This window comes from Rissa tridactyla, chromosome 1 (genome assembly GCF_028500815.1).
Source record: "Rissa tridactyla isolate bRisTri1 chromosome 1, bRisTri1.patW.cur.20221130, whole genome shotgun sequence".
Lineage (NCBI taxonomy): Eukaryota > Metazoa > Chordata > Aves > Charadriiformes > Laridae > Rissa > Rissa tridactyla.
This window is the reverse complement of record NC_071466.1, coordinates 164,130,818-164,152,017: the sequence shown is the minus strand read 5'-3', so window position 1 is coordinate 164,152,017 and position 21,200 is coordinate 164,130,818. Positions and strand designations below refer to the sequence as shown.

The 21,200-nt window shown below is 43.2% G+C and overlaps 1 protein-coding gene across 2 annotated transcripts; it reads right to left on the bottom strand.

The window, feature by feature from the left end:
- Positions 1-803: 803 nt before the first annotated feature.
- Positions 804-21,158, bottom strand: XPNPEP3 (X-prolyl aminopeptidase 3). Of its 2 annotated transcripts, none has more exons than XM_054201505.1 (10): positions 20,847-21,158; positions 19,130-19,246; positions 16,221-16,628; positions 14,213-14,415; positions 13,289-13,351; positions 11,311-11,424; positions 8,778-8,863; positions 7,947-8,130; positions 6,317-6,437; positions 804-5,501 (listed from the first exon to the last, which is right to left on the bottom strand). In XM_054201505.1, the coding sequence occupies exons 1-10, from the start codon at positions 20,986-20,988 to the stop codon at positions 5,335-5,337; spliced, it is 1,605 nt and encodes a 534-aa protein (XP_054057480.1). In that variant the 5' UTR covers positions 20,989-21,158; the 3' UTR covers positions 804-5,334. The 2 variants fall into 2 exon arrangements, with proteins under 2 accessions (XP_054057480.1, XP_054057489.1); XM_054201514.1 differs by having other exon boundaries at positions 20,757-21,157.
- Positions 21,159-21,200: the final 42 nt, after the last annotated feature.

Genomic DNA, 21,200 nt, shown 5'->3' with positions numbered 1-21,200 from the left:
CGTTCACAAGAAGCTCCCAAACTGAGACTGCACGTCGCTCCTGCAGTGCTACTTGTTTCCCCAACATCCAAGGGGAAGGAACATTTTGAACCCTACAGTAGCCATGCTCACTTCTGGGTCTACAACCAGCTTTCTTGTTTACTTTTTCTTTGCTCAAAGATCTGGTCATAAGCTTACCCAGACAGGAATTATTTTTTTTTTTCTTTGCCATTGTTAATGGATAACTCGGTCATGGTAGTTAAAAAGGCGTACGTGGTATGAGTCAGCAAAAGAAGGTAACACACACGGAGGACCTGGAAATTCTTCCTTGTTCCTTTTTGCCCATCTTCTGAAGAGCCTGGGTTTGGTTAGCCAAATATCAGGTGGTGCTTCAGAGAAACAACCAGGTGGGCTGAGGCATAACTTGTCCCAGGGGACAGGGGTGCATTGCTCTGCTTGCTGCTAGTGGGGAAGGAAGGCAACCAGTTAAGGCAGCAAGACAAACTCCGAGAAGGTGGAGGGAGCTGAGGAGGGCTCACCACGCCTCTTTGTCCATTTTGGTTATAAATTCTGCTTTAAAATGTAACTTATTGTTAATGTTAGGCCTCTGAAATACAATGAATTTTGTAAGTCAGACCCTCGCCTAGAGCCGGTGTTTTGAAAGTGTCCCAGTGATGGTTTTTGATCAAGTAGATGCTGAGCATGCATGTAGGGAGCACATATAACAGAGATGCTGTAATGATCTCAGAAAATTATAAACTTAAATGCGGTTTAGATCTGCATGCTAATGAAGAGATGCCTATATAGGCTTTTAGACAACTCAGTTTAAAAGAAAGCAAAAAATGACAATTTATTGCAGTGCGGAGTTTCATTATCCAATTACACAAAGTATTAAGCATCTCATCATATTTAAAGCATTTTTGTCATTTCGCTCATATAGATTTTTTTTTTCTGAGTTTAACCCTAACTCTTTTTGCTTTATGGTAATTCTCCTGGGAGTAATTACTAAATTTCCATAGCCGTAATTTGGGTAGCATAAGAGCATGTAACCTCAGCCTCGCTCCCTCCATCATAATGAAGATTTTGCCTAGAAAGGTACTTTTCCACCTTCACATTATTTAAAATATGACACATGATCAATAACACGAAACTGCAGAAAACTTTCTCGTGTGACAACTCTATTGATTTTCAAAAGAAATAATTAAACTAACTCTTAAGATCAAGTTCATCGATACAATCTGGCTCCTTTGTTCCCCCCTCCTGAGTAGGACAAATCGATCCGGGTCTCCTGGTTAGCGTAACCAGTTTCCCAGAGCTACTGCACCACTCTCACAACATACTGAACAGCCGTTTTATACCCCGTTGTTCTCTCCTTGCTCTCACATCCACCTGCACGCAACCCCCGCAGCTCCAAATCACACCCTTCTCCCAAATCTTCCCTATTGCATTGTGCGTTCCCCAAACCCTCCATCTCCATTCTAATCTACGTGCTCCCTCGGTTTGCTTCTTCCTACACCACCAGGTTCCTTTGCAAAATAACGAATGCAATTTTAGGAAAGACATATTGTATTTTTCACAGATAACAGAGACAGAATGCCAAATCGTGTTAAATGCCAAATTTCTTTCCACTTTGATGACAGAAGCATGTCTGCAAATTAGCACCTCTGCTCAGACTGCACTTTTAACAACAGGACTTTACTACTAACCAGTTCTCTGCAAGGCAAAGCAGGCCCCTGCTAGAGCGTGAAATGGGAAAGGCCAAATGAGAAGAAAAGCCTCCTGGGCTTCCTCTGAAAGCAAGCAGCTTTCACACGGGGATGGCTGCCTCTCATTTGAAAATTCTCTCTCCTACTCTGATGCCCTTAAGACCTGGGCCATATTTGCAATAAAATCTCTCCCCAGGTGAACTTGCATACACCTCAGTTTCTCTTTCGCTTCCAGTGATCCCACCAACGCCCTCATCAAGCAGCTGGCAACTCGTGCTGCCACCAAGAGCTGCTCCTGCACCCAGGTGGTTGGAGCGAGGAATCTCTTCTGTGGCAGAGATGGACCGTAAGCCTGGCAGTATGGGACGGGCCATTTGGGATGTACACAGAATCACAGAATAGCACGGGTTGGAAGGCAGCACCTCTGGCGATCAGCTAGTCCAACCCCCCTGCCAGAGCAGGGTCACCCAGAGCAGGTTGCACAGGAATGCATCCAGGTGGGTTTTGAATGTCTCCAGAGATGGAGACTCCACCACCTCCCTGGGCAGCCTGTTCCAGTGCTCTGCCACCCTCAAAGCAAAGAAGTTCCTCCTCATGTTTAGGTGGAACTTCCTATGTTCAGGTTTGTGCCTGTTACCTCTTGCCCTGTCACTGGGCACCACTGAAAAAAGACTGGCCCCATCCTCCTTTAAGTATTTATAAACTTTGATAAGATCCCCCCCCTCAGTCTTCTTTTTTGCAGACTAAAAAGACCCAAGTCCCTCAGCCTTTCTTCATAAGAGAGATGTTCATCACAGATACGTGCAGCCAGAGAAGGGATTCTTTAAAGTTTCTTGATGAAGGTCGTGCAAATTGTTCATGGATTTGGTTTTATTCAAGGGACACTGCTGCATGTGCGTAGGTCCCAGATGATATTCTGATTATCCATCCACCTGTGCAACAAGCGAGAAAAAGCCTTCAAAAATTTAGGTTGATAAGACTCAAATTTAATACATTCTGCAAAATGCACTCTTCTTTACATGGAACTAGAGATTCAAAACATTAGCAGCAGTTTATGCTGAAGAAATGGCTAAACACTGTGGAAGAATTACAGAATATGGAGCAATACACAGCCTAAATCAGACACGCTTAGCACGGTGGGGCACAGCAGCCCTAGCAGATCCACTACTCCCCACTCAGCAGAGTCACAAACACTTCTTTACTAACAGAAACATTCATCCGCAACATTCCTGAGACCTATCGGTGTTTGCAAGTTGCAGGATTTTCCTGAGAGGAGTAGGAATTAGTGTGTGCCTACAATTGACAATGTTCTTTCAAGTCCAATGTAGGTTACAGATAATTTACAAATCTCCCTGAAAAATAATGCTCTTCCCGGAGGTGCTTATATCTATTCGACAGCCATGCAACTCGATGGCCTGAGAAATGACTTTCTACAAATGGTTTTATTTTAAAAATAACATTTTTATATGTATTTCAAAGGCTTATTTACAGTAAGTACAATTATTAACTCTGTTAGGTACATGGGCAGATCAGCACACACATGTAGCTCTCAGGTTAATGTTATTTTAAGCTGCTTACGTAGTTCCAAAATCCACGATTTGTCCCAGTTGACGCAGCTCTAACAGGTGCAATTGGAACAACAAACGTGTTACAGATCAGAACAACATCAGAAGTATTCATCAGTTCTGTGTCCACACTTAACAAGCCTTCCTTCTAACAATTGACACTGTACGTATCACTGTAACACATGAGCATCTAACAAAGGCTTCCATCAAAGATTAGCAGATTCTCTTAACTAGGTGAAAGCCGATATACTAAACTTGGTAAAAGCATTTACTTTTTATCATGTTTAAAAAATAAAATTATGGCATGTCTTGGCTGCCTTTCAACTGCCAAATTCAAACCCCAGTGCATGCACCCAGCTCCCATTAAAAGCAGTGAGAGATGCAAGACATTGTCCATTTGGCCTTCACTAAGTGAAATGAAACACAGAAAAAAAAAAAAGGAAGAAAAAAAAAAAGCAGATTTTGCTAGAGGTTACACAGCAAGAGAGCCAGAGGCTGAACTCAGGAACCCCCCTGACTATCTCCCCCACATGATTCTGACTACATCCACTGTGGGGAATTTGGGCAAACCAGGGAAGAGGCAGTGACATCTATTAGAAAGCAAAATGGATTAGGAAGTTGCGACATTATAGTGGGTCAAAAATAGACCATACAGCAAGAGACAAGAAAAAGAATGAAAAATTAGAATAACAGATGAAAAATACTGAAAGCTACCATCAGAAAGGAAGTAAGATGATGTGATGCAGCAGCAAGCATAAATAACAGGAGATGCACTGATGAGAGGCATTTTTCAGGCATGTTAAATAGCTGATTGTCAAAATATTTTCAGTAAATACACAGATGCCATATTTGCCTCTAGTAGGTGTATTTACTACTGCATACAATGGCCTAGGTGGTAGGCTGATGTTGAGGGAAGACAACTCTTCTTTTACTCTTCTTCCATCCTAGCCCCCAATCACATTTGCAGCTGCCTTAAAAATACTGTCACAGAGCATTAGTTTACTGACTGCACTTGGCAAAACCCAAAAGGCAGCCGTGGTCATGCCCCCGGTGTTTTGAAAAGGAGAATTAAATTCTGTACAAAAGCTGTATGAAGACTTGAGACTTGTCACAGGGCAGCCTCTTCAAAAATGCACCACTGAAGTTGTTGGCATTTAGAGCACAAACCAGACACGTGCTGTGACTGTCCCATAATCGGACACCTCACATCTAGGCGACAACCAGCAGCTCACCAGTAAAGTCCAGCACAGCCAATGTGGCCCTGCTTCCCAGGACAGAGGTGGGCTCAGAACAGGAGCCTGGAATGGACATTTGGGACAAAAAGAAAGGAATGTGGAGGACAGCAAGAATGGGTATGTCCAACCTCCTGAGCCCTATCCGTCCTTTCTGAAATTACCAAACACTCCAATAAGCTGAAAGACCAGATGAGATATTTTTCCCTGCTGTTGGCCTATTTTACATATGCCTGAACAAGGACCAAACTCATCCTTATCCTTAAAATACTAAGAGCATTCTCCACAGGCTTCAGATATAACTACCTCCCAACCAAATCCATCTTCCTGACTAACAAAACGCCTTCTTCCAGGTCTCTATAAAAATCAAAGCTGCCTGACACAGTTTATTCCTCCAAAACAGCATTTATCAAAGCTTCATTTTAAAAATCTGACTGTTGTGAAACTATTGCTAAAGGGGAAAAAAGGCCCCTGGTCTCAGCAGTTGCACGAGTGCATCTGGAGAGGGACCAGGCAGAAGTCCTGCTGGTGGCAGTTACAAAATTCATTGCTCCAAGGGTACCAGAACAGATGGATCCACAAAACAGACGGATAAATCCACCCCCATGTCCTACAACAGCTCAACATCAGCACTAATCAAATCAGAAGAAAAAAAGCACACAGAAAAGGTTGCTCTGCTTTTTCATCCCTCAGCACCCAAGCCTTTTGCGTTCCACTTCCCAGCTCCAGTCTTGGAAACAGCCATTAAGTCTCCATGCACTCCATCACTTGACAACTACAGCTAGCTACAGGGATCTGCATCCCTGGAGGGCTGCATCTCCCGAGGAAGATGCAAGAGGCAGAGGAGAGGCATCATGAGCTGCGGCCACAGATCTGCTCGATGTGGTAGACCTCCTTGGGACAGTCGGCAGACAAGATGAGAGGCGCATCCTCCGTTATCACAACATCATCCTCAATGCGCACACCAATGCCACGAAACCTCTCTGGGGCACTCGCATCATCCTCAGGGATATAAATGCCTGAAAGAAGGAAAGGAATTAAAACACACAACACTCTCCAGAACAACACCCTTCCCTTGCTGCACCATGAGAGCAGGGTTGGATTTTCAGCAACATAACATGAGTTTGAAGCCAAAAATTTTTAATAAGGAAAACTACTCTCTTTCCCGTCACTCATGGCAGTTGCTGTGCAAAGAAAGGAAAGTGTCCCTTAGTGTCTACAGACACTAGCATGTTAATAAAAACTTCCACAATTACAGCTGGCTTTTCTGCACTTCTTGCTCTCAATGCTATGTTCACTGTGATGATTTTAACAATGTTCTCAACAGAGAGAGAGAGAGGAGCCAAGCATTAAAAATCAGTTTCCAGCTGACAGCTCCAAATCCAGTGACAAGCAGAAAGAAAGATTCATCGTGAAATGCCTGATTTGCAAAGCTAAGTTGTGAATGCCTGTAATTGCAAACTGCAATGCTTGAGACTTACACCACCAGTGACTGGTAGTAGTTTAGTTGCAATAACACAGAACACAGTACAATGGAATTTAGCCTCTCTGCACTGCCATTGACCTGCGCTGCCGTGGGTCAAACAGCAGGGTCTGAGGTCTATACTACTCTGCCTTCTGTTGCAAAGACATTTTCTAAGAGTTTACTCCCACAATTTGTTACCTTGGCTGTGTTTGGGAGGGAAATAAGGTTTTCTAATACTGTAATAATTTTCGGTTTCATCAGAAAGGACCTGAACGCTTTGGTCTGAGGGGTCAACTAATTACTCAAAGCAATACTGTTATCCTCAGTGTCGGCATGTTTTTGTCCACCACTGACTGCATTGTTTTTTACCTGGTTCAATGGTTATCACCATCCCTGGCTGGAGTGGGAGCGATCGGGATATATCTGGGGTATCATGAACATCCATGCCCAAATAATGGCCCACATGATGTGGGCAGTACTTTCGAACAGCCTATCAGAAGACAAAACAAGCGTCACGGAGGCAGTTAAACACAGCCCAACTTACTGTTCCAATACAAAAGATGAGGAGAAGAGACAGAATAGTTATGTGCTTAACTAGCAATCTTACTGCCATGACTAGGTCACCAGGGCTGTCTTCCACTTACCAGAACTGGATGGCCCTCAAAACCCACCCGTACCAGGTGCCCATTATGAGCATATTGCAAACTGCCTTTCCCCCTCACTGAAAAGACCAGCCCAAGCCCACCACCACCTCAGCATGTCAGGCAAGACTTTAGTTTTCGGCTCACTGAGCTTTGCTGCCCCAACCCTTTCCATCCCTTAAACATCCAAGCCGTGTGTTGCTCCCATCAGCAGATCCTGACAACCGGCAGCAGCTGATACAGCTGCTACGTGATGTGGCAAAGAGGTCTCTTATGCACGCAGAGCGAATGCTGTGCCGATCTCACTCCGCAGCTACAGCAGGATTTTAATCCACCTCTACAAGGCACTGACACCGCCCCCCCCCCGCATCATCCTAATCCCCCTCCCTCCAGAGAGAAGCTCCTTGGCAGCAGGAATCAAAGAACTAATTCCTCCTCTACCCCATGCTCCTCACATTCACTGAGTGAGCTGCAGACGGAAGCTGGTCTTATCTGGCTTTGCTGCCGCCTGCCGAGAGAAACCGGCATGATAGCCTCTGTTGACACGCAAGAGCTTGTGCTGTTATTGCACTGACACTGTAGGACAAATAAATCTGGCAGAAATCTGTCCTGCTGCCAAAGGGGTAGTTCTGTCACCTGGTTCCACTATCTTTCTTGTATTAGCATCAGCAATCATGCAGATTTGCAGTGAGTAGGAACGGATAAACTTCTCTAACTGCAAACCAATCCTATTCTACCTGCAGGTTCAGCTCTAAGGGAACCAGTTTCCCAGTCTTGTTCACCAGGTAGCTCTGTGAATCCCAATACCAACACAAAATGGTGCAGAAGAGGCAGCAGGTGGAATGACTGAGAAGAAGGGGCTGCACCTTTTGGTGGCACTGCAGATTTATGCTATGCTGAACAGATCACAAAACTATGACTAATTGCCTGCAGCCACCCATGGACCCAGAATTCTGTGTTAGTGCCAATATCTCTATTGGTCCCTTCAGACTGACTGTACCCTAAAGCTGCATCTACAGTAACAAGTAGTGCTCACCAATGGGAATGGATCTGCACAGTGAAATAGCAAGTGTTGAGGAACAAGTATTCACACTGTGTGTATATAAGACTGGGGGGTTACCTCAGACCAAATTGCGCACTAAATGGTTGAAACACATCTTCAAGTTTAGCCTTCTGAGATAAATCCAGTCCTATGCTAAGACCAGCCCACAACACGAATTAAAGCATAGCGAGTGGGGACAATTAGAAGACTCATCTCAAAAGCACGCTCCTGAGCCAAACTAAAGCCACTAACATAACCCAAGGAGAAAACAGTCAGACCTAGTGGAGGGAAGCTGTAGTCAAAAAACTTCAAGTACCTTGAAGAAGTGGCTGTCAGTGATGCTGCTCTTTAGGATCCCCAGCTCTTTCAGTTTCTGTCCAATAAGGCTCAGCATGAGACTGTAGATATTTTCTAGACTCATGCCTGGGGAGCAGAGGCTCAGGCAGGACTTCTGGATATCCAGGACAGCCTGGTATAGTTCTGCTTGGGGTTTGGTGAACCTGAAAACCATTGAGAAAAGGACATTTCTCACAATTAAACCTCTGTCCAGAACCTGGGTTTGGGACAGATTCAGATCAATGTTGGAGCAGGGAAAGTCAGAAAGGAAAGCAACTGGCTCCTTATATGAAATGGCAGACAAGGCATCACTGCAACGTGCCCTTCAATATACTGGGTAAAGGCAGGGTTTCTCAGCTGCCAACCGAACCCCCAAGCCAAGCAAGGCAAAGCTACTGCAGGCTACTGCACTTGAACCAAAACATACAGGAATCAAACACACAACCACACTGACACCACAACAGCAAATTCACAAGTGACAGAGCCACGTGCAGGTCAACTAAACTCCTATTTTCTTACACACAACCAGAGTCAGCCACAGCTGAATGCACAAAAGCTCTCTCTGCACTTTAAGCTTGCTGTAATAGCTGAAAATAGCAGTAATCACACATATTCATGCAGTAATTAATGAGGCAGCGGGGAATACAGCTTCTCATACTGAAAGATTAGTTTATACAATTTGATTACTCTGAAGAACCACAGAATGGGACACGTTAAAAACTACTCACGGAGATTAAACACACATACACTCAATCCATCAATTATTTAAGAGATTCTCAAAGTTCTTCAAAACAGCCTTATCGCGGCATACCTTCCATTGACGGGCCAGGTACGCGTGATGTCACTTACGTAGCAGGAAGACTCGCATCCACCGTCTAGCAAGACCAGTTCACCATCCTGGAGAATAACAGGAAAAGAAGCCCTGTGGGTCAGTCTGGCTATTAACTGAATTGATTTTTCTGTCTGAGAGCAGGAAAGGAGATTATGTATTTATTTTTCCAAAGCAGCTACAGAGATGTGAATTCCTTCTGCAGAACAACACCCCAGGTGCTACTGTTTATAAATAGGCTATTCTAGTTGGATTGTTTCTCTGCAAAGCAGCATCTGACTGTTATGTTTATCTACAGCCTGGACTCTTTAACACGCTGATTTTCAAACACTTTGGAGTAAATTAAAAAAAAAAAAAAAAAAAAAAAGACATTTTCCTTGAACTGCACTCTGAAACTTCAGTCCCATTCACACCTGGATCGCTTACTCCAGGAAATTACACCACTGACGCCTTTACGTAGAAGTTTTTTGCTAGTGACTGAGACAGAAGGGTTTTACAACAAAAACATAGATTTCTGAGCTACCCACAAGATCACTAACAGCTAAAGATTTAGCTTTGTCACAAGGTAGGAGGACGGAGCAAAACCACTTCTCTGAAAGTGTATCACTATTGTAAACACACTATTGAATAGCTTGTACCATCTTCCCTGTTCTCTTCTGGAACTTTCTTGACTGCTCTAAGATACACTTCTGAATCTATCTGGTGATGAAGAAAAAAACTTTTGGAGATCTGAACCGCCAATCCACTTCAGCAAAACTGTTCCATATCAATTAAATCACTGTTTGCACATCTTCCAAAAAGCCACAAAAAAAAAAAAAAAGACAAAGGGCCAGGAACAAAATCACTGCCTTGTTTTCCCTCCTTAAAGGGGCTAAGAACAAATAGAGCAGTGAGGGCCGTAAAAGTTTGGATTAAACTCACTATGGATTTACGCTGCATGTAATCCAAGACCTTTTGTAGAGATTCACTCCACAGATCCGTGACTGTGCCAGCAGCCACGATGCAGAATGACAAGGAATAATTCTAGCATGTTAAGAGAAAAAATAAGAAGCAGAATTTCACTGATAGCACTACTTCCAGGCTAGCTACTATCACTGTGTACAGTTAAGTGCCACAAACACTTACACAGTAGATAAACTAGCAGCGAGCAGATCTCGCTATCCCACTGAACAGAGAGGCCATAAACTATCCATTTAAATTGTATTTTTAACTTTTTTCAGAATAGCTGGTTCAAATCTTTACGTAAACATGAAATTATACCACCTGCCCTCTTCTAAGCAATTAAACAAGCTAAGTAACAATTTATTGGCTAAGGGAATTCAGCCTGTGGATTGATTGTCCAGCAAGTGCCTTATGTCATGCATCTTGTCCTCTTTCTTTAAAGCTGAGTCCACTAAGCGGTGGACTGAATGAAGTCCACATAAGGCCATAACCAGGCTTCAGATACCTTCCAAATTAAACACTTCGTTAGCCTATTTGGCAACAAGATCTGCAGGAAGTAGCACACAAAGGAAAAGAAAGAGTCAAGTTTATGGGTTTAACCTCCTACTTAATAGCTTTGAAAAAAACAAGTGACAGTCATTTAACTGAACAACTTTAACAGAAACAACTGGAGTTACATGAGCACGCCTGACCTTGAATGACAGTACAACAAAGGAGGTTTCTTTCTGCCAAAAGCAGCCTGTCATATCTTTTGTATATCTGTCTCTGCAGATCATTTCAAGGTCTGCTAGCATGCTAGCGTCAAGAAAAGACAATGCTAGTGGGAAAGTTTCATCTTGCGTTAAGACAGAGGAAAAATACGCTCCCCTGAAAAGTGAATCGTACAGCAATGGGGGAATATTGGTCCTGAAAATACTTATCTAAATCTAAAGGTGTATCATCAGGAAAGATACAGAGGGTTCAATTCAATAATTTGAATCTTCAGAATAAGACAAGACACATTAATTTACTTACATCCATCTAATCCATCTCTCAACATTTAATGCTGATCCTCCTTTCCCTCCTTGCTCCCCTTCCCCACTTTGCTGGCCTACATGGAGTCTGAAATGCTTTTCAGCTTTGCCAGGGCAGGAATGCACTATTGCACCTTACGCTGCAAAGCAATGCAAGTGACAGCAGAAGACGCCCATGATGCCTTTGCTCTACCTGCCGCAGCGGTCCCTCTCTTTTGCCAGGTGAGCAATCCACCCAGCGCTGCACACTGCTGCACACAGCGTGGGTGCAGACCTGCTCGCTAAATGAAGTTATTTGCAAGCTTGTTTGCAAGTCCTTATTCTGTTCAGAAAATACTGCAGAAAGTGCAAAGAGGAGAGAAAGAGACTAGATGGAGCCAAGTTAATCGTTCACTGACAGTAAAACTAACCAGGGCAGGATTCCTTTCCCCTGCTCACTTGAAAATAAAAATTTAAGTATTTTGATCTGTTCAGTCAAAACAAAGAGCAGCTAGGGGACACATATGGGGACAGTCTGTCATAGCACAACATTTTAAGTTACTGGACAGCATATAATTTACCTTGATGAGCTGATTGTTCTTCACATAGTGCAAAGTGTTGGATCTGTTGCCACCGGCAACAACAGGGGGGTAGGCCAAGATGTCAGCACCACGAGCCCGGCACTCGAATTCAAACTGGAATACCAATTCAGAGAGGAGGAGACTGTTAATGCTGATTCAGATGATTAACTGCCCTGGGGCTATTATGATTCACGTCCTACAACTGTTTTCTTAATTTGTACAACACAAAGTGAAACTGCAAACCAAGTTCCCTAAATGAAAGCAGCATTGAGAGTTTTCCAAGAACTGGAGAAAAAAAAAATACAGAATTATCTACTTTTCAATAGAGTGCTTTAAGCCTGCATCCGGTCTCAAGGAAGCTCTTTCTGGTGCAAGCCGTTCAATACTGTCTCAAACATTCATTATGTTGTCATAAATCATAGAATGGTTTGGGTTGGAGGGGACCTTAAAGATCACCTAGTTCCAACCCCACTGCCAGGGGCAGTGACACCTCCCACTAGGCCAGGTTGCTCAAAGCCCCATCCAGCCTGGCCTTGAACACCTCCAGGGATCGGGCATCCACAGCTTCCCTGGGCAACCTGTGCCAGTGCCTCACCGCCCTCAGAGTGAAAAATTTCTTCCTGATACCTAATCTAAATCTCCCCTCTTCCAGTTTGAAGCCACTATCCCTCATCCTATGACTACATGCCCTTGTAAAAAGTCCCTCTCCAGCTTTCCTGTAGGCCCCCTTCAGGCACTGGAAGGCTGCTATAAGGTCTCCCCGGAGCCTTCTCTTCTCCAGGCTGAACAACCCCAACTCTCTCAGCCTGTCTTCACAGGAGAGGTGCTCCAGCCCTCTCATCACCTTCATGGCCCTCCTCTGGACCTGCTCAACAGGTCCACGTCCTTCTTGTGCTGAGGACTAAAATCCAGGTGGGGATTTGTTCTTATATAAAGTAATGTTCTTAGTTACCATACAACTGTGAATTTTCAAAGATCCTAAATGTGACCATTACAACGGTCATGTTTTGCTGTTGTCTTTTACAATGACAAAGTACCAGCATATTTACAGCAGTATCTATTTTCATGACTCTTTTGAATTAAGGTTTGAAAGCATGCACTACCCCAATGTCCAAGGGAAAAAAAAACCAAACAAACAAAAAAAAGGCACTGTAAGCCTCAAGATCTTTACCTTTCTTGAGTGATGAGGCTAATGAAAGCACAGAAATTAATCTATAAAGACCCTCTATATCCTCAATATATTATAACATATCTTTTCTATAATTACCAAAACCACATGGGACAGAACACTCCAGGATACCTACATGTAATAAAGTAGGTTTTACGATCCTGATCTGGAGTGAAAAATTGATCTGTAAAATACACTTAAATTAAAATAATTTTCTTTACAAGTCAGTACTAGTGCTCAGTGCCATGTCAGCACAGGCCTTTCTATATCATAACAGCAGGTCAAATCCTGCTGATGTTTCTCCGATAGGCATCTCACTGCAATGCCGTACAAAATTCCATATCAAATGTGCAGGCCAAATTGTCAGTATTTTGTAACTGAGAGGCATTTACACTGCTGCAAAATAGCTGTGGTAATTGGACGTAGTAAGAGGCTAGAGTCAAGAGAAGCAGGCTTTACAAATAGGTGTTATAACAACTTAAATTCTGTACAACAGAAATGTATTATAGAATAAGATAATAACTGTATCTCTAATTGTTTTGCATGTTTTTTTTAAATCCAGTATAAAAAGACATCAACAGCAGGTAAACTTATACAATCACTACGTTCCTTCAATAACGGTACATGAAGTACAGCTGAAAAATTCCTCACACTGACTTTTCTGCAGGTCCTAGGAACCATAAGAGTTGGAAGAACGACAAATGCACTACAGTGGGAGGGACATTATAGAGACATCTGGTATTTCTAGTTTCCTGGAAGGAAAACCAACATCCAGCCCTTCTATCTCACCTCCAACCATGAAGTACTCACCTTTGCATACAGAAAGGCTTCATCCACTGGGGATTTGCTGGCAAACATTGTCTCTATGAAAGCCTATGAAAAAGAAGGGCCTTTCAGTTAGCAAAGGAGTCTGGACTTGAGAGAAGGTTTACCTGCTGTCTTTTGAGGAAGGCCTAAAATCAGCTGGCCCAGAACACAGGAACCAGAGGCAGCTGAAAATGCAGAGTGCTGTCAAGACTAGAACCAATTAAGCTCTGTTTCCCATGAAACTGTATTTATGGGCTGACTGACTCTAGTTTTTGAAAAAGGATTAGATAATTGAAGCTGATCCCACAGGTTGGCATTTTACAGGTTGTGTCACCTATGGATTCCCTCACGTATAACAGGAGTGCCCTATGCAGCTTTTCCTTCAGAGAAGGACAAGTTGTGCCTCTCTTTTCTATTTGGCTACTTATTTTAATAATATTTACAAAAACATAATTGCATTTCAGGTTATCTGTCAGATTTGTTTAAAACTGAGCAATAAGTTCAAAAGGTATTTGATGGATAAGGGGGAATTTGGAGACATACATGGGCAATGTGTTCAGAAAAATCCTGTTTCCTCAAGAACAAAAGGATAAATGGGAAAGAAAATGGTGTGGGGATGTTCGGAAAAGAGTAAAGAGGCTACCCCTGTTCCTGAACAGATATTGCTTTTAAACAAATCTAACTCCTGTTAGCTTTTCTTCACTGGAGTTACACTAATTGAGAGAAGCTGGTAGTCCAAGCAGTCTTCCTGTTTCTCCTTGTCTTGTGGAGGGAGCTGAGCCCAGGCGATGGTTGAGACACAGCAGCTCAGTAACAGATTAGACCAAAGCTATATCCCTCCAGCCCATCTCACTCCATCAACAACCCCCTCCTCTTTCTTCTTTCAAGGAATGTACTGTTTCATTTGGAGAGCACATGACCCCATACCTCTGCTGTCACCCGTCCAGCTATCTTCATCCTTTCAATCTCTGCAGGAGATTTGATCAGCCGAAGGTTTTGCACTAGATGACGGATGCCCTGGATGTGGTTTTTGTTCCGAGCTTTTATCTCAGCCAGGGGCTGCATGTAGTCAGAGTGCAGCTCTGTATGCACTGGTTTCGCCGAGTCGTACCAAACAATGTTTGACTCACCTGGAATACAAAATAAAAGCTAACACAGACAAAGATAAATGTAGAAATTTCCTCACCACACTGAACAAACTCACTCCTCCTGAAGTAGACTGTATTTGAGAAAACTGAGACTAAAGTTGCTGTATTTGAGAAATTAATTTCCTCTGAATCTGCATTTACAGGCCATATAGACACTTTAACTGTCACAGGATACTTGCAATCTCTTCAAAATCTTTAAGATAACCAATGCATAGCATGTAGATTTGACAAATCCTCACTTCTATGCAAATATTGAGTTTTACGATTATTGCTGAATGTACCTCGCACAGATACATTCAGAGTTTGCGTATCAAAGTTGCACTTGTGTAAGCCAAGCAGCCATTGCACCGCAGTGGTGCATGTTCTCAATCATTCTCTCCTGTAGCCTGTCCCCCTCAACACTGTAAGGCAATTTACCTTTTATCATCCATTGCATGAAATCAACTATGCTTCAGAGCATCTCTGAGGAACAACTGCTTATTTCAGCCATTCGGAGAAGATGAACTTACTGAGGACAAACATACTAACCTACGTAGAAATTTAATTAGAACATCAGTTGGCACTCACATTCTCCCCACAGGAACGTTTTAAATGGGAATGAGTTGAAAAGCCATGCTGAGTCCCAGCTGTGGTTCACCTAGGCCCTCCTTCTTTGTTGACAGTAGTCATTAGCAGGTGCTTCCAAAAATTCTCTAATAAACAAGGCATTTATGAAAGAGTATTTTCCCTAGTACATCCTCCCCACTTCTGGTTTCTTCATTTCAAGGCTGCATCTTCGTAACAGTGATTAACTGCTTTTCACAGACCTTTCCCCCATGGAAACTTTTGAATCCATTTATACTTTTGACATTCCAAACCTTCCATGAATGATCCACAACTTAAAACTTACAAGGTGTCCAAATCTGTTATTTGATCATTTTATTCAGTGTTACCTTTATTTGTAAATTATGAAAAATAGCAACTTATCATTCCTACTCATCCTCTCTGCACTTGCCATAACCATACGTGTCTCTCTCGCCTTAACCTCTTGTTTTCTCTTTCTCAAACTGAGCAGGTTTGTCCAGCATGTATCTCATACACACTCCATACTTCTGATCATCCTTGTTGCTCTTCCTGTGGCTTTTCTATTTTCATATATCCTTTTTTGAAACAAAATAACTAGAATCTGAGATGGTATTTAAGACTCCAGCAGTCACTCTATTTATTTGTGTCATTCCCCCAAGCAGCTGCTCTTTTTATATTGTCATAAGCCTTCAATTTCATTTTATAATGCATTTAAGTTCACCCTGAATTAGAAATATTGAGGCTACATGGTGACGTTAGATGCAAAAGAACACATCTAAAGGACAGCAATGTTTGTATTTCAAGAGTATGTTAACATGTAGCTAAAAAAGCTGAGTGGACTAATGACCTCCCTGTGCGGATCATTTTCCAAGTCCTATGCTTCATCCGGCTCTGGCAGCACAAATATGATTAAAACAGTAACACAGTTTGCGATGCTCTCTTGTTTATCCTGTTCCTTATATTTCACAGATGTGCACACTGGTGTTCACATGGGCACACAAGAAATTCAGAGGGGAGGAAAAAAACTATTATTTCCAAAACTACATTTCCATTGGTGGCCCTCAAGAAGCTAACAAGAACGTCCAATTGTCTTTGTCATACTGTCATACTCCCTGCACCTCCTCAAGCTCATGGTAGTCTTGAATTAGTGTCACCTTCGAAACCCATACCATTCAGACCCTGCAAACCATGGCTCATCTCATTCCCCCTCCATTATTTGTTACCTTTCAGCTTGGCCACCAAATGCCTGAACTCCTCGATGGTGTAGGCTTCATCTACTCCTGTGAGAGCAATTGCTCCATCCGTGCCTGATCTGGGCCCATCCCACAACTCCCGGTTGGGATCTCTCCGGGGCACAAAAAGTATGGATTTGTGGGAGGGCAGCGCTTTGCCAGGAATGCTCTGCAGCACCAGGATGCTGTCAGGCTCCTGGAACCCACAGAGGTATAGAAAGTTAGTGTCCTGGTGGAAAACGTAGGGGATGTCATTGGTCATGTAATACATGGGGTTGGATAGCAGAATCACTGTGTGGTCCAATCCACCCCAGCCATGGGCTTCCTTCTGGATCAATGACATCAGTTTGTGTCGGCGAAGAGCATATTCCACCTGTGACAATCCTGGAGTTACCTCTCCTGTGAATACAAAACGAATTGGATTGAGAAATTCAAAGCACTCGTGATATTTTACATGTCACATGCCTGATTCCTGCTTACTCCCTGGTGCCTTTCACATGCATGGCTTCGTTGTGGTCCCTCATTAGCCTTTCCATTGCTCTCTCATGCACCTCTTCAGCTTCCATTACTACAGCAAATCCTCAATCTGCTCCTCCACCATGCAAAGACAGAAATTTATTTCAACAAAACAGATTTTCTGTTATGTATTTCTGTGCAAAAGGAGAAATCACAAAACCTGGTAGATTTGGACAAACATCCGAAACAGATGGATGTTTTCAGAACACGTTAAAAAAAGGGGAAGGGGCAAGGCAAACTGGACTTTGACTGCTGAAAACTGACGGGTTTTATAGCATCTGGACATTGGACAGAAGATTACCTCCTGAGGTTGAGCATTAATTTACTCAGATAAAGATAGAATGTCTATTCAAATACACGCTAAGTCAACTCATAAAGTAACTAGTTCTAAACCATAAGGGGGCGGACTGAGTGTTACAGATGCTGGGAGATCAGGCAGAAACAGAGAGGTTGCAGAGTCTAGCCAGTCACAAGATTCCAGACAGAAAGAAACCACAAACTGCAGGCTGGCGTCAGACTCCGATTAAGAGAAGGAATCTTCTCCAGGGCAGATGTAGCTTTTCTCAATACTTAACGATTAGTATTTTTCCAAAGTTAAGTACTATATTCGCAATGATTCTAACTGAGTCTAACTAAACAAATGATCTCCTAGATCAAAGTATGTTTTAAACTGCTCCAGTCATGAAGGATATGAAGTCAGCGATCAAGATACTCACCAAAACCAGACTGAAGTTGAAAGAACAACCAACAACAGCTTAAGTATGTATTTTTAAAAATGTGAGACTCCGTAACTACAATTTAAATTAATATACAAGCCTTAATCAGTACTTTGGCTAATACTCTATTTTAACATAGATTGCCTTTTCTACTGTTAACTTTCTACTTTCACAATCTCTTCTTCCTCTTTAATATATTAACCAGTGACAATTCTAGAATAAAAATTGAAATTTGGCTTGTACCATAAGTGGATTCTTGCATGGGTGGGGTGGGGAACTTCTACCCAGAACTTGTTTTTCCTTGACAAAAGAGAGTTTAAGAAAATCACTATGTTGTATTTGCATTAAACTTTACAGCTTTTCAACACCATACATCCCCAACATCTCTTTGGTGTATTTGGTGTAAAAGTCTTTTTTTTTTAAAGAAAAAACCAAAATCACCAAATGTGTTTTAGTCTGTAGATCTAGAAATGACAGAGAACACAGAAACTGTTTCAATGCAATCTGACCTCACATTTCTGCAATATTATACTGCAGATTTCCTATGCTCCGCTGTATTCCAGTCAGCTTTCTATTACAAACAGTCCAGTGAAGTTTAGAAGCTGCAGTAGGGTGCAACAAGGGAATCCCATTTGTCTTCTGACTGCAAGGCCTGGAAATTCCCTTTGCCTTAAAGGCATTTGCTTTTAAAAACAATAATTGCAATAAAACAATGTTGTATTATTTCAAAGAAAACACCACTCCTTTATTAAACAGAAAATTACTACAGGCTAAAATTAATCTTCAGTGTTTCAGCTGTGTGTACATTTAAAGTGTCAGCCTCATTTACTGTGAGCTGTTAATTGGTGCCCTGAGCAACCTGATGTAACAGTGAAGTTAGCCCAGCTTTGAGCAGAGGGTGGATCCGCTAACTTTGTGAGGGTCCTTCTGACCTGAATTACTCTACAGTTGAATATGTAAGTGCATGGTTCATCTCTGTATACCTATCTATGGAAAAAGAACACTGAACCACAATGTCTTCCTGGACATATTCTTGAATATATTTTTACTTCCAATTTTTTATATATTTAATCATCTCATACCTACATGCTCATTTTCATTAATCTCATAAAAGTGCACAACTTCAGCTTCTGTTTCATCACTACTGTCTAACTTTATAGCCATAAGTTTCTTTTTCGTCTTTTCCTCACAGCTTGAATATTCTTCTTAAGGTGGCGTGTTCTTTAGACAAATGGTGTCCATCTATCAATAAGTCTCTCCCCGATCTCCTTTTCTGAATGACACCCTTATTTTGTGACTCAGAAGACACTGGATATGCAGCATTCTGGCAGTTCAGCTTGCACAAAGGTCTCCCCCTTAACATAAATCATGTATTTGCAGGACAATGAGCTCACAAAACGCCACTGCAGTTCCGAAGTCAGTGACACCGAGCACTCCATGAGGAAAAAGTAAAAAGCTAACATGTGAAGCCTATTTTTGGAACCAGTATCATCTCAGACAAGGAAATTAATTACTAAATATAATTACTGCCTAATGAAGGTAATCATAAACAGCTGAAATCACAGACACCTCTATGTACAGCAAACTAACACTCTGTCCTAGACATCTCAGCAAAATAGAGACAAGAATGAATACCAATGATTGGCTTATACAGGGACGGAGCCTAACCTGGTTTGAGAAGGTGTGGGTGTGTGAAGGGGCTGGGCTGGCCCAAATACCGGTTTGGAATCTTCTTCTGCTGAGCAGGCTGGATGGAAAACCGTCGGAGAGCACATGACTCACAAACTAGAGGAAAAAAAATGCACCACATTAAGGTAAAAGACCTTTCCAGTTAGCAAACTGCAGAATTATACTACAGTCATCTGACTCTCGGTAGCATTCATTCACCCGATATGACATAAATATCCCATCTTAGCTCTTCAGTTTGTTGTGTACCATAATAGTTTATGAAACAACAAGTACACAACTAATCATTCATATTCATAAATCAATTCGTAGATCAAATATTCATAAAACAGATTGAAAGAAATTAACATCTGCTAAACCTGACAATCCGTCAAGAAAACCCAGAAAGCTATGTCTGTTTGCACATGCCTGATTTCTTCACTTGTTCTCCCTCCCTTGCTTCCCTCAAACACCGCAGAGCTTGAAGCACAATGCCTGTATAGTCTTTTTTTGACTGCGGCTTCAAAAATACCACTCATATGGAACAAGTATACAGTTTTCAAGGCCTTTCCATTTCCACAGGTTTATACAGTGATGCAATTTTTTTTTCTGTATGAAAGATTATCAAGAGTCCCTGTTAATGTATTTAACTTACTTGACAGTAGCATTAGCCAAATTGAAAACTGTTCCTCAGCATAGTTATGTATCTCTTTCGAATTCACACACCGCCAAAGCAGACAAGTTTTAAAGAGAATTGCAAGCGTGCATTTGGGAGCTGGGGGTGTGCACCGTAAGACAAAAGAGAAAATTAAATACAATGTCACAAACTTTACCAACTTTGTAATCCTCAGTCACACTTTTTTGCAGCTAAAGAATTGTTTGTGTCTAGATACAAAATCAGACACATGGAAGGAGATGGTAATCAGTGTCTTAACATCCACCAGCTGACCTTTTGGAAACTGGTTCTCTTTTATGTCACTTCCCGTGTGTCTACTACGAAATCAATTCACGCTGCCACAGCATGGCCCTAGATTCTTAGGACAAACGATAATCAACTCTTCACTAGCGTAAGTACAACACAAGCAGCGCAGCTGCCTGCCTTTCAGGGTGCTGAGACTCAGAAATTTACAGCAGAACAGACACGCTGTGGGTTTTCTGTGGGAGCCACTATGATTAGCCACTAATTGAAGATTATGTACACATGACAACTGATAAGTCATAACATAAAGCATTCGCGATGTTGATGAGTGACTGGAGTAGTAGTCCGGAGACTCAGGCAGTGAAATGTAAACACAGCTTTTTGTGCAGTTTAAAAAAAGACGGGTTTCACTGTTTCTCTCCACCTATGCCGAAAACAAACAGGACATCTTGCAACGAGACAAGGGGACACAACAGGCATTAAATAAATCAACACTCTGAAGGCAGCAAGAAGCTTTCCACATCGTTGCTTTCTTTTTCACATGACAAACCGTTCCTCCCCCGGGTGCCACCGTGACCGGGGCTACGGCTTCGTTGCCGGCCAGAGCCGCCTTCCCGCGCCCCTCGCGCCCGCAGCGAACCGGCCGCGGGCGGGGACGGCCTCACGGCCCGCCTGGTGCCGGGGGGCAGAAGGGCGGGCGCGGGGAGTTACCAGAGCCTTGGGGACGGAGGTCCCGAGCGGGCCCGCCCCGCTAAGGTGAAGCAAGGCGTGTGTGGGGAGGGGGTAGAAGGAGTCTCTGACCTGAGAAGCCGCGCCGGCCCCTCACCGCCGCCACAAGCCCCCGAGCCGGAAAACACGACATGTCCGCGGGAGGGGGCTGGCGCGGGGCTCGGCGCGGCCCGGCAGGGCCTTCCCCCGCCGCCGCGCCGCGCGATGACACCATCAACGAGCGCCGGCGCCAACCGGCGGCGCCGCACCGGCATAGCCGCCCGCGGCGGCCGCCTGCCTCGCCGGTAGTGGGGGATGCGAAGAGGAACACGGGCCACGGCGGCACCCCGGCAGCGGAGAGAGGCGGGCGACAAAGTGGGGAAGAGGGAATGGAGCAGAACGCGATACCGGACCTAACGGGACGCGCCCGCTCGGCGACCACCCCCA